This window comes from Plasmodium coatneyi, chromosome 12 (genome assembly GCF_001680005.1).
Source record: "Plasmodium coatneyi strain Hackeri chromosome 12, complete sequence".
NCBI classification, from domain to species: domain Eukaryota; phylum Apicomplexa; class Aconoidasida; order Haemosporida; family Plasmodiidae; genus Plasmodium; species Plasmodium coatneyi.
The window spans coordinates 3678708-3693509 of NC_033567.1; the positions used below are offsets into that span (position 1 = coordinate 3678708).

At 40.0% G+C, this 14802-nt stretch overlaps 1 protein-coding gene across 1 annotated transcript; it reads left to right on the plus strand.

The window, feature by feature from the left end:
• Positions 1-1930: 1930 nt before the first annotated feature.
• PCOAH_00044870 (Uncharacterized protein) lies at positions 1931-13879 on the plus strand (the record flags this gene model as incomplete). The annotated part of the gene is made up of 1 exon (XM_020061271.1): positions 1931-13879. One exon carries the CDS (start codon positions 1931-1933, stop codon positions 13877-13879), a length of 11949 nt encoding a protein of 3982 aa, XP_019916920.1.
• Positions 13880-14802: the final 923 nt, after the last annotated feature.

Consider the following 14802-nt stretch of genomic DNA (forward strand, 5'->3'; position numbering starts at 1 on the left):
AATGACGTATTTTTTAATTCTTATTTTAAAAATTTATGTCCTCATTGTGAACAAAGCGTCGGTACCATAAAGCACGAATTAAAAAAAAAAAAAAAAAACACAGCTACGTACACGTCGCTCCTGCTAATTATTCAATGAAATGTTCATATAGTATTCATATGCACATATATAAATTAATAAATGGCATTATTGAAAACACAGGCTTAACTAAAAAGAGCCAAGGAGAAAAATACACAAAGCCTCGAAGTGTCAAAGGTTACATGGAGTGATATCGAATGAGAAGAATCGGTGTTAGGGTGATGTACAATCGATGTGAAACGGCACGAAATGTTTTGCATGCCGAGCATAAGCATGTGTATGTATCATATATATATGTTATGTGCATATATTATATACATATGCACGTTACTACATGTACTTTTGTGCACGCGCGTCCACCGATGAAAATGAACGTGTGCGAACACCCCTAAACCCTGAATACTCTTGCACTTCGTCGTAACCTGTGGTGTACACTCCATACCGAACGTGGGCACGTGTGTATATATGCATGTGCATTCATGTATGACAATGCGTCATATGCTTTTCCCCCCTGTGCACATTTAAACCACTTCTTAAAAGAAGTGAAACGCACCTCTGACACCAAATATAGCAGGCGAATTAAGTATTCTTTTACAGCTAACATGTTACTGAAATTGTCAAAAACGAGAATAGTTCCATATAACTTTACAATTAGCCATTCCCTCACGTGTAACATTGAAACATATACATTATTGAAATCACTGCTATTGTCACTGCCTGTGCAAGGCTACTATTACACTAAAAGGCACAATTAGCCTAATTAGGCAAATACCATCGATGACATAATTCCATCCACTTACCACCGTTACCACCATTGTTATTAACTTTTCAATGGCATCCTTTTTAAGTATTACATGATTATCCCTTAGTCAATCCCGCCAAATGAGCCCGAAAAATTACACTTCATTTGACGTATGTATTCATTTACATTCCTAGTGGCAAAGCATTTTACTTGATCAAGAGAAAAAGAATTACTCAATGAACAGTTCCTTTTTACCAATAACTGTTTTTCATTTTTGCTTCCTCATGTTTACATCCTCCTATGTAAACTAAAGATATGTGAAGCCTCTCCCGTAACTGTGCAGACTAAGCAAGAGCGCAACGTGTGCGCGTGTATATCTCAGTATGTAACTCTGCAAACGTGTAAAAAATATGTTAACCTATCGCTAGAGTGTTAACTTTTCGATAAGCACACAACACATGTGTATATTCATTTTTGACATGTGTGTGTACGTATACTTGTACATACTCCCGCAGCGTATTCGCATAATGTAATCATTTCAAAAATAATGGACATGAAAAATTTGAATTAAACTCATATTTTTTAACATTTGGAAAAAAAAAAAAAAAATTCAGCAAATAGGAAGGTTCTGATGTGCGTATCGATATGACCAGTCATTCGTGCTTCTTTTGCTAGTCTATTATACTATTTTTATTTTTATTTTTTTTTGCTCTGTAGAAGATACATATTTATTATTTTCCCTTGCCTTCTTGCAACTGTAGTACCATGCATATATATATGCATACCATTGCACATAGGTGTGTACGTATGTATATGCACATATATATGTACATATCAGTGCATATATTAGCATATGTAGGGAGGTGCAAGCACGTTCGTATACGAATGTATAGGGGCACAATTGGCAAAGACAGGATTGTACAAAGGTGCAACAGCACGGACGCACGAATGTGTGAAAGAACGAACATACAAACGTAAGAACTGCGATAAGGCAAACTCTCTAATTCAGCTAATCGCCTAAACGCAACCACGCGAAAACACGAATGCATATATGGATGCACATACAGCACCTTTACGCAACCCATTCGTCAATGAACCACCTGAAAAATAATGAACGAACTAAACTCCGCACACCTGTCAAGTATTACTTTCATTAATAGTAATGGGGTGATAATCACTACTGAAATTAAGGAGGCCAATAGAAGGACACAAGGAAATCTCATAAATGACAACGAAGGTAACTACACTTTCTGCGAAAAAGATTTAGAGCATATTAAAAACCTTGTTCTAACCTTAAAACCATTTCACAAAGAATATGAAGATAATATTTTATTTCGCATAAAAAAGAGAAAAGATAAGTATAGGTGTGAATGGGTTTTATTACTTAAGACGGTTAGGGAAGATTTAATAAAGAAAAAAAATGGTACCTTCATTGACATAAATGTTAAAAGTGATCTTGGACAGGTGTGTGAACAACCCGGTCACGTACATGAACCCAAATGGGTTCATGCGAAGGAGGACGAAGTAGAAGAAAAAACCTTCGCCTGTACTGATATAAAAGACATTATGCTGAAATACGTTTACTGCGTTACCTACTTCGATAATTATATTATCAAATTAAGAAATGAAATTGGCATCCTGTACAATTCGGATAATGATAATTTTTTAAGTCAACTCATTAAAATAAATAACCACTTTACGAAAAAGACCAGGAAAGAATACGACGAGTTTGTACTTACGAATCGTCATACCGAGGGAGATGGTAAACTTATTCACCATGGTGACGCGAAAGTAGGTTTGCTTAATAGCGATTTTAGCGGCATTGGTAGCGGCATCTGTGGTGGAAACATTCTTTCCAACGAGAAATTAAATAACATTCGCAGCTGCGGTGATAACCTTCGAAGTTGTGACCACTGTGATGGAGCATCCAACGCGGATGTGACCCGAACGAGCTGCGATAACACGGGTCTCGAATTAAGGCAAAAAATATGTGCAAAAAAGAGCGCATCCAAGTACAACTTGCACAAAGTGTTAAGTACCTGTTCCAATGTCAACTCGAATGTCAGCACGTGCATAAGCGCACGCCCGAACGTGTTGCCCAGCGTGAATTCGAGCCTAAACTCGAGCGTAACTGGCAGCTTAAATGATGACAGGAACGCCGACTCGATGGCCAATTCGGGCGACGATTCGAGCGCCCATTCAAACACCTACGCTAGCGCTCATGCCAGCGTTGAGGCAAACGTGGATGTGACTCCCAATTACAATTACAACTACAACAACGAGTACGCCTTGTGCTCATCGCCCAGAATGGAAAATACGCCCAGGGCACGAAACGATGAAATAGCTATAAAAAATTGTGATGGGGAAGAGGAGAGGAACTTGAGCTTTTTTAAAAAGCTACTTTACAACAAATTCGGATTTGAAAAAAGTAGCAAATCGAAGGAGAAAAATAAAAATGCGAATTCACATAATTTGTCTGTCGAGAAGGAAAATGATAATTATTCTTTGGAAAGGGTAAGAGATGAAATTCGCGAGCTGGCGGAACCCAGCTTGGCTGTACATGGTGAGGGGAGTCGCTCGGCGGACATAAGTGGCCACGATAGAGGTTATCGCCTTGAAGAGGAAGATTACCACAAAAGGGATGATAACCCCGAAAAAGAACAAATCGACAATAGTAAAAGTAGAAGTAACAATAGCAACGATTGGCACGGCGGCAAGGACGAAAGCAGTGCACCCGTTATGAAGCAGAAGGGGAACGGTGACTGTGGCGCTACGAATGTACAGAGCAGCGTAGAAAGAAGCACAAAGATTTTAAAAAAAAACAACAAAGGAAATAATATACCTGTGAACGTGGATAATTTGAGGAGAGTATTAGCCAACTTTTTGAAGGAAAATGGGATGAACAGAAAAATGAATGGGGAGAAAGCAGGTAAAAATAGGAACTCAACAGAAAGGCATCATGACGTACAACATAGTAACAACAGGAGTTCCGTTTTCCATGAAAATGTCCACATGCTAAATGAAATATCGACGGATGCACTGCTAAACATTTTTAACAGGCTGAATTGCAGTGCTGTGAAGGACGATTTTCTTCCCCAGGAGAATGAGCATCCAGGCATCCCATCGTCGAGCAGTTTTCAAAGGTTCGTAGAAGACTCTGCAGAGATGCACAAAAAGTCGGCACATAGAAGCGGCAGTAGGAATGACATCACTATAAACGAAAACAGCATCGGTAGTGGCAGCGCCGCGCATCAGGAGAATAACAGAACCCCGGAGGGGGGTGAGCCAAGTGCCGACTTGGAGGAGGAAGCCAACATAGAATTAATCAAATTAATTCTGAAGGAACATAAGAAAAATATCTGCAGTAGAGGAGGAGGTGGAAGCTCCACTGAACGGAACAAAAACATGTTAAGAAAACACTTGCCATTAAATGTACACAGAAAGGACTGCATTGACGAAAGATTTAAGGAAGGTCATTCAAAGGAAAATTTATATATGGGTGATAATCTTAGGAATGATAGAACGAGGAATGATAAAAGGTTCCATTTTCATCACCATTGTCATCACCGTGATGAATCGTTCGAAGAGGGGAATGGCAGATTACCCAACGTAGAAGTAAGCGAGGAGGACGAAATGAAAGAGAACTGCATGAACGTAAGTGATCATGTCAGTAACAAGACCAGTAGAAGAATCACTAGCAATGTAACTAACGACAAAGCTAGCACTAGTTGCAGTAGCAGCGCCACCGTTAGTCCTAACAGAGACAAAGTTATTAACAAATCGAAGTACGACTCCCCAAGTAGGAAAAGGACGGACTATAATAATGATCAAGCCGATTATGTCCATTACAACCTGATGAATGAAAAGAGAGAGCCCTCACAAAGTACGGATAAAAACAGGTTAGCAGATAACTCCACTTATGATAGAATCGCAACGGATGTAATAAAATATATGCTGCAGTGTAACGATAATCGTAGGATCCTGAAGACATGTATGAACGATAACACCGATAATACAACTACGAGTAATGACAGCCATGAGGGAAATTACGGCAGTGATGCCTGCCCAAGTAACGAGTATAACGACATTTTAAGAAACGCCATAGCAGATTTTTTAAAAAATCTACCCCGCAGTGAAATAAGCCACTTAGTGGCAAATAAGGGGGATATTTCACCCAAAACTGATAATGCCCCTAAAAGTGGCAAAGATAGTTGGGCACAGGTAAGGAGTGGTAATGAACCCACTTGCAGCAACATGGCACATATGAGCTTAAACCAATTGTGTGAACTGGCCCATGACCAACATTTTCAAAGCTGCTCTGCAAGAAATGACACTGAACTTAGGAACCCACATTGTAATAACATGGAGAATATATTAAATATGATAAAAGAAGCAATGAAAAGTAACCGTGATGACTTGGGAAATGTCCACAGTGGCTTACCGCACGGTGGAAGCAGTAGTAGTAATAAAAAAAAGGTAGAACAGGATATTACGAGGAGGGACATTTCCCCCCCTTCGGAAGGTACAAACCTAGCGGGTAATATTGATTACCATAAGAAGAGTGAAACGCTACCGAAGGATGAATCAAAAAGTAGCTCGATGGAGGGCGGTGAAAGGAAAACCGATCACCCAAGTGGCATTGAAGTTACAAAAAACAACAGCAGTGATGTGAGCAATAGTATAATCAACAGCGGGAGCGGTATCCAAAAGAGCTGTAGAGTCAGTAGTAATAATAGTGCCCTGAAGGGGGTTCACTCCGAAGCATGTGAAGAAACAAGCACCAAAAATTGCAGCAACGCGTATTATAGCAATAACGACACGAATGGTAGCAGTAATAATAGCCAGACAGATAATTTTAATCATGGGAACGATACTCGTAACGACATCAGGCAAACCCTTAGCCTGTTGGATGAAAATATGGACTTATTGTACGATTATTGCCTGCAGGCTTGTAAGAACTCCATGGCGCACACAAAGAAGGGGTTACATAATGAAACGAATGACGCGACAGTGGGGAGCCTTGAGCCGGAGGGGAATGTAAACTGCGCAAATTGCTCCCACCATGCGGGGCATGCGAAGTCCAGTAATGAGGGGCCAGGCCAAAGTCAGATCAACAATCTGCTAAGCACCAAGGGAAGCACCAAGTGCGATAGTAGCAGCCACAACGTGGAGGAACCAAAAAGTGAGAAGGATGATCCGAAGGAAAATGCCAACTACAGCAACAGCTGCAGTAACAACAGCCCACTTAACAACGTTAATCTGAATTTTAGTGATAATTATAATAATGCAAAAAGCATCGTGGATCAAGTGAATAGCTTCTTTCACAATTGCCTTTGCAACCTAAAGAGAATGAACGATATGGTCCTGCAGAACAACCTGTCTAGTGCCGAAAATAAGAATGATGGTGGTAGGGACAATAGCGATAGCTGCAATAACCGTAGTAGCGATTGTGCCAACAGTAGTGGTCATGTCAACAACAATAGCGATCGTTCCAACAACAGTCAGTATGACCAAATTTTATGTCACATAAAGAACAATCTCAAAAATAGACGCAACGCAAAAAGTGTGGACGAACTATTGAACGAAAGTTTGAATCCAAATGAAGAGCAGCACCAACGGTATCACGAAGGGAACGTCGAAGGGAATGATCGAATTAATCCTAGCGCTCTGAAGAATGTGCAGTCCGGCAATTTGTTAAATACGATAAGAGGGATAGATGTGTGTGACAGAAAGGTAGTGGAGGAAACTTGTGGGTCAGGTGGGGGGAAGGATCTAAACAGTGTGAACAGCTTGAACTGCACCAAAGACACCGACAGTGTGGAAGCCTTCCAAAATTTGGACAGCGACTTTAGTGCACAGATGAACAAGTATGAAAATAACGAAATACCAAGCAACTATCAGCAGAGCATTATGAAAATTGTAGAAGATTTTTGCAACAGGAAGAAATCGAATTTTCATTCCTTTCAAGAGGGAGGTAATGGTGAAAAATCCACAGGGGAATATACGGATGAGCATATTTTGAGGGCCGTTTTGATTAACATGATAAAGGAACTGTGCACTGCGAAAGGTGACAGCTCCTTGGCTCGGGAGTTATCTACGTTAAAGAATACGAGCAGACGAAGCGGCAGCAGGGGCAACGGGTATAGTGGGCACCCTCGGTATAATAGGGGCTACGTCAGACATGGCAATCACGGGAATCGCGAAGATCACAGCAGGCACAGTAGTCACGCGAGTTGCGAAGAATACAACCGCCACAGTGATCATAAGCGGCACAACCGCCATAACAAATATATCAGACGCAACAGTCATAGCAGCCAAGCTAGCAATGACAGCAATGGAAGCAATAACGAGTGCTGCAGTGTCTTTTCCTCCAGTTGTGATGAAAGGAAGAAACATTCATCCAGCCCCCCCAAAAAAAGAAACACAAATCAAAACAATACAAGTGCTAACGCAACATATAGTAATTGCCCGAACAGTATGAACAGCAATATCAACTTTCAAACCAGCGCAGACACCTTCAACAATATATACAATAATCTTGTTATAAAAAATAATATAAATAATTCTAATAATTATTACGGTAATTATTGCCAGAATAATATTATCAATATTAATAATTGTGGGGGGAACAATTATTTTTATAATAACGGGAAGGTCAGCAGAAGCGAAAGCAACGTTTTGCAGGACGGCCACGTGATGACAGATGCGATAAACATACAGGGTAATGTAAAGTGTATGCCAAAGAACAATATTGACTTTAACGCCCCCAGTAATATAATTAGAAGACTGCAGAGGAAGAATATTAGTGCATACCACATGTCTGAGTTTAAGCACCCACACAGTGACAAGCACTCGATGTACGAAAATAACAGCTGCGATGATAGCATGCCTGGTGGGGGGTGCACAATTGGTAGGAGCGCAGTGGATGTCAGTGCAAACGATGCTAGCGTGAACGACGGCAGTGCTAACGACGACAGTGCTAACGACGACGGTGCTAACAATCACAGTGCTAACAATAACAGTGCTAACGACGACAGCACTAACGATGCCAGCGTTAACGATGACAGCTCCAGCCACGTCAGTGCCAATGATGTAAATGCGGATCGACGCATAAGCGACTCGTGCAGTGGCGACATGCCACATGACGACGAGCTCAACATGGACGAAAGGAATATTGATAAACCAAACCTGTTCGATGGAAACCTCCACGGGGAAAATATCTTCGATGAAAATATTGGATCCACGAACATCGGTGACGTCAACCTTGATGTGGACAATATGTATAGTGACAATATGTATAGTGAGAACGTGTGCGGAGGTGACCTCTACACTGAAGAACTATACGGCGATAACCTCTGCAATGCAGACATTCACAGCGGTAACAGTTACAGTGGTAACATTTACCGTGATAACATGTGCAGTGGTAACATGTGCAGTGATAACATGAACCACAGTGATAACAGTGATGACACAGACAACGATGATACCAGCTACGACGACAATAATAACAACACGACAAGCGACGTGCAGGAGGAGGAAGAAACGATGCTTGTACAAGGGGAGAATATCTTGATGCAGAAGGAGAGAGAAGAGGAGGAGGAGGCTCAGAAAAACGAAGTCCTCTCCAACCTTAACGCAGAGCATGCAAATTTTAATCAATTAAGGATCGTCGAAATGGACAACTGGGGAAGTAATATGAATGGGGGAAATATTTATGACGATGATGATTTTTCCCAAGTGGAAGAAATGGACGTTTCCGAAAATGAAAGCGTCAACGATGAGCAGTACAACGCTGTTGCTGATATGATACATCCCACATTTGATTACAACATTGGCAATTTTGATTATTCTGATAGCAACGGCAACTGGGGGAACAATGAATTGGATGAGTGTGGCACCAAATTTGAGTACCAACTTGACGACAACTTCCAGGGGCCAAGGTTTGGGGAGGACGAGACATGCCCCAGTAACGGCCTACCAAAGATGTCGAAGAAAATGGAATGTTTCGACGAGTTTCAAATAATGAATAGAGACAAATATGCCTTCATTTTTAACTCAAATGTGGAAGATTATTATGAGACCGTTTCTAATGCACCAAGTTATGCGCACAGTCGTGGCGTTCTGAATGACGGCACTGGTGGGATTTATAACGTGCCAGATGAATTAGACGCAGAAATGAAGGAGGAAAATTATATCAGTTTAAGGGACACACTTTGGGAAAAGAAAGGAAGCCACATTTTTGACGATCCAATTGGAAGAAACCTTCACCAGATGGATGAGACGAATAGCTCACTGTCAATGGATATAAAAAATTTAAGGCAGGGTGATCTTAAAAAATTGCTGTTCCATAAGATGTTGTACAGGAGCTGCTTGAATGGGGAGGAGGAGGAAAACAGCGACGACGATGATGATGAAAATGACGATGACGAAGAAGAAGAAAGTGAAGATGAGGAAGAGAACCCCCCGCAGCATCAACGGATGCAGCATGAGGAAGGCAAATCAGAGAGTAGCAACACCCACGAAACGGAGGAAAAGGATAAAGATCCCGTGGGCCAAGATTTATACTACAATGATATGAACACAAGTACAAGTGGAAATGAAAGTGCAAATCCAGAAGTGAGCGGAGGAAGCAATGTGGACAATAGTTCCTCATCGTATATATCCCTGAATATAAATTTTTTCTGCCTCTTTGACGATATGTACGATAATTTTTTTAAAGAAGATTTTCAGGATCGGGAAAAAATGCTGAAAATACTCAACCTGAATAAGAACCTCTGCTACAACCAACTGCTCATGTTTTATAAAAAAAAAATATTTTTCGAGTGCAAAAATGAGAACAATTCTAATCTTTCATTAGATTGTTTACCTATGTATGACGGTTCCAGCCGTAGCTTAGAACAGGCCAAGGGGAGTATCAGTAGTAGTAGCAGCAACAGCGAATGTAACATCCTCTATGGAATAAACAGTCCAGTGATTATCTGCTCAAATGATCAGAAGAATAATACCATTATAGTGGACGATAGGAGTTCTTTTGATGCCTCCCACAGTGAGGATAGCCTTGTCCCAACCGTGCCGTATAACGGGATCGCCCATAAAGGGGATGCAGATACCCACATTCAGATTAACACGGAGAACAAAGAAGTGATTCAGAACTTTGCTGACCCGTACGATCTGAGCAAGGAAGAATATGTAGACTCTCCCGCCCTTCGAATTAAGGAAGAAATGTTCTGCTTCAAAAAGGTAATAAAGCAGTTGAGAGAATTACAAAACATAATTAATAACAAGCTTCATGAGAAGAGTAAAAGTTACATGGGTGAAGTAAAGGTTGAGGATGATAACCTCGGTTTAGGGGCAACAAGTCCCTTTAGAAAAAAGGAAGAACTAGACAACGATGAGAAAAAGCGAACAAGGGGAAGCATCCCCTTTGACGCTGCCACGATCAACGAAAGTAATTACAGTGGTGTGGTAAAAAATGAGATGAAGTTTGCAGATGGAATTGTGCAGAAAAATGAAAGAGGGGAAGAATACTACATCACAGCAGGTTTTCCAAGTGAGAAGAACTTGGTTCCCAAAAAAATAAATGGCCCAAGGGAAGAACAGAACATCAAAAATGACGTGAATTTTAAGGATGACAGAGAATGTAAGACCACTTTGAAAAATAAAATTATCAAACCGAAACAGGAGAAAGTGAAGTGTGATACCAAGGAGGAGCTTCACGAAAGCAAAAGGAATGTTGACATGTATGATGGATATGTCAGTGAAAATTCGGTTGACAGCGACAATGCGTATGAGCTGGTAAAGTGTGTGTTAGAGTACGATGTGGAGAACAGCAAAAGTGCTGACATAAGTAGTGACCAACAGCGCAGTGGTGATTACGCTGGTGGCAGTTTCCAGATGAACACCCACGCACCTGGGGGCAACGCACCCATAGAGTTTGAAATAAGCGTGGACAGCTCCATGGAGGAAAACGACGTTATGTTTAAATTTATATATCACAAGATTAACTGCATACGGAACAATATGTGGTCGCAGAGCATTGATGAATTGCAAAATAAAGAAATACAGGAGACGCTCCGAAAATGTCGCAAAAAAGGGGGAACAACATGCAGCTCCGATGGCACGTACAGCGATTACAAAATGATGAAGAAGGAAAAGGAACACTGCGGAGGGGAGATGATTCAAACAATACCAGCACAAGCGCAGACGCAGAAGACAGAGATGAACAGCATCAATGCCAACGATATATACTACTTCAACATTTACACAAATCTATGGGAAAACATAGACCTGAATGTGAGTAACAAATTGTTGGAATTGCGCCAGATGAAAAAGAGAAGAATTAATAAATATTATAAAAATAATGCCTACGAAAACACCAAATTTATAACCTTCACAGAATGGAGCCTGTACAATTTAATCATTTCGAAAATTTACAGAAGCTTCGACGCGAAGAAATTCGAACAGTACCAACTGAAGTTTTACAACATGGGCAAATTCCAATACGAGCTTAAAAAAAGAGGTACCTACAATTTTGGTATAAAAATTATTGGAGATTCTAATGGCAAATGTGGTGGTGTTGGTGGACCCCCTACAAGTGCCAAAGGCAAAGGGCACAGGATCGATGAAAAACGTAATAATAGGAAGAGGCGAACTTCGAAATTTTCTGATGATGATTCAGACCTTAACTATGATGACGATGATTATGAAGAGGAAGACGATGACGAAAGTGACGACTCGGACGAAGACTACGAGGAAGGTTCAGATGATGAGGAGGAAGAAGAGCTAATGAATGACGAAGAGGGACAAAAGAAGCAAGACTACAAAGAATTGGAGACGGAAGAGCACGACTCGAATGACTTTGTATTTATTAATAGGGGCACAGTAAGATCGCGAAACGCTAAGGATGCCAAAACGGGCGGTAATTCAACCAAAAAGGATGGCGAAAAAAACTTCCCAATGGGAGCAAAAAATTCGCGAAGTAGCAATGGAAATAGTCACAACAGCGGGAGTAGAACCTTCTGCAAAAACAAGAGCAAGAACGGAAATAGATTATGTGTTAGCAACAAGGATTATCGAATGTATAATAATAGTGCCGACCGGAAGAGTGCAAAAGAACTGAGGGAAGACAAAATTACGATAGATACGAAAGATGAAATGGTGTGGAATAAGAAAATGAAAAATTCCTTCTCCAGGAGTAAAGCAAAACAACCCCTGGAGGAGGAGGAAGAAAATAGCAATAGGAGAAGCACAGGCATGTCTTTGAGAAGGAAGAAGAGAAACAGCGTGTTAAGCGGCAACTCAACAGAAAACAGTTTGATTAAGGCCAATAAGAGAAAAAACAAAAAGTTGAAAGTTAGCGCAAAGGTGGATAAGTACGGTGAAAAGGTGATCGACCCGGGAGCCACTCGTCTTAGAAGTGGTCGAATCAGTAAAGGCGTCGCCCGTAGGGGAAGTAACAATGGACACACCCGAAACAGGAAAGTACAAGTATTCAAAAAGAGGGTAAGTCGCAGAAGGAACTTCAACCCCTTGGTAGATAGGAAACCGAATGTATACTACCAGATACAGCTCCCAGATTATGCAAGCCACAAGGAATTGATAAAAAGCAGGAACGACTGCCTACCCACGTATATACTCCAGTACGAACAATTAAAGAAAAACGAATGCATCTTCTTTAACATACAAAACCATTACAACAGTTTTATTAACAACGTGTACCATTTTGCTATTAGCTATGAGCAATCTTTGAAGCACAACGAGTATTTGAATAACACACTGAATAATGTGAAGGCCAGGTTACACATTAAAAGGTTGTGCCTTAAAAAGAAGGTTACCCTGAAGGATAATCCATTCGAAGTGTGCAACACCTATTTTAACGACATGTACACATACGACTCGGTGAACAACACGTATGTTCTGTCTAAGACCAAAAATATGAGAATGAAAAAACTAGAGAAGACAATAAACAATCAAGACTACTACAGCATGTATGTGAACGATTACATTGAGAATGAATTGCTGAACAAGCGGAAGAGGAACAAAAAGAAGTGCTCGGAAAATGTGCTGTGCGATGGGGATACCACGGCGGTGAAGAAGTTGGCGCTTTTGCGTCACCAGACAGAAGGATACGCGGGGGGAAACGGTTCCCAACAGGCGGGCGCGTACGAAGAGGTCATTGCATATGACGTGGCCAACCAATACGAGCTGGTTAACCCGTATGGAAGTTCATTCCAGAACGGGAATGAAATAGACAATCAAAGGGAAATCGCTCGAAATGACCACATGGAGGGAGGACGAACTAGCCACGAGGATAGTGTGTATGTGGCGCGCAATACATACCATATGCAGAATGTGCGGTCCAATGAGAACAACAATGGCGATGGAAGAAACGACAACAAAGATAACGTGGATTGTATGGGCAAAGACCATATTAACCGGAAAAAATTCATAAACTGCATAAATCGCGTACCACAGATAGACGGCGGGAGCACTGGCCACATCCACGGAGAGGCAGAGCTGGCCCGCGGCGACCTCGAACTGTGCAGCCAGCTGAAGTACCTGAACTACTTTGTTGACAATGTGGAAGACGATCATGCGTGCAACAATGGTACATGCAAAAATGTCATGTCCTTTAGCAAAAGAACGATCGAAGAGGAATTAGCTGACGTGGACCACGAACCGGAGCAGGAGAACCAACACGAGCAGGACGTGCACTTGGGGGAAACAAGCACCTTTAAGCCAAAACAAAACAGGGCTTTTCCACCCGAAGAATTAAGCACATACACCAATGATTTCGACGACGAAAATGATAAAACCCATTTTAATAAAACGAACGGACATTTCTTTAACTATTACGAGGAGAAGGATCATAGCAATAATAACAATAAGAATAATAATGACAATAATAATGACAATCACAGTGACAGTGACGATAGAGGCAGTTTTTTCCAGGAGCAAGAAAATGGAAAAAACAAAAATCACAGCGAGAATAACAAGGAGTTTTATTTTAATAGCAGCGTAAACCACGATGACATAATACAGTATATTGATATACAGTAGGTAGGCGCATCTGTGGTTTGGGGAAGTACATTTGGACACATGCATATTAGCCTTGCAAGTATCATGTGAGGATATGCATATACGTACCATAATTTTACGTGTGCGTTGTCCATATGTATTTATTTGTGTAAATTAACTTTTTTTTTTTTTTTTTTTTTTTTTTTTTTTTTTTTTACCTTTTTTACGTCATTTTTTAATATCCTTTTTAATAATCCATTACTATTTTTTCTTTTTTTTTATGGTAATTTTTGTAATGATGATAAAATTATTATTTTCCCCTTTTTTTTTTTTTTTTTTTTTATCGTTTGCTTCTTTTGATTAATCAAGATATAATGGCCTATGCCTGTCTCCCCTTTTTTTTTTCGCTCATTTTTTTTAAGTGTAATTTTATAAGTATAATATACCATACTTGGACAAGTATGTTTTATCATATTAAGTTACATATCTCATATGCAGAGATAGAGATATTTGTTTGATATAATACATTTAATTATTAACATAGAAAAAGTTGCGTTGCATTTTTACGCGTAGTTGTGTGTATATTCACAACCTATACAACGTGCACGCTTATTTTTAGTGGCCTAAATTTTTTCCTATTCAATATGAATTTTTTTAAAGCTATTACAACTTTTTAAAAAAAGAATCCATTTATTTATTCAAAATGAATGATATTTTCTTTTTTTTTTCTTAATATGGTTCATTTTTTTTTTTTGAAGCATAATGTGTGTATACGTACAAGGTTCGCGGTTTACTACAAATATAAGAGGAATGTGGTCAAATGAATAACATCCATTTATTCCAACAGGTCTTTTAGAGCATAATAAATGCATCCATGAATAAACATATGTATTAATATATGTATTAACATATGTATTAACATATGTATTAATATATGTATTAACATATGTATTAACATATGTATT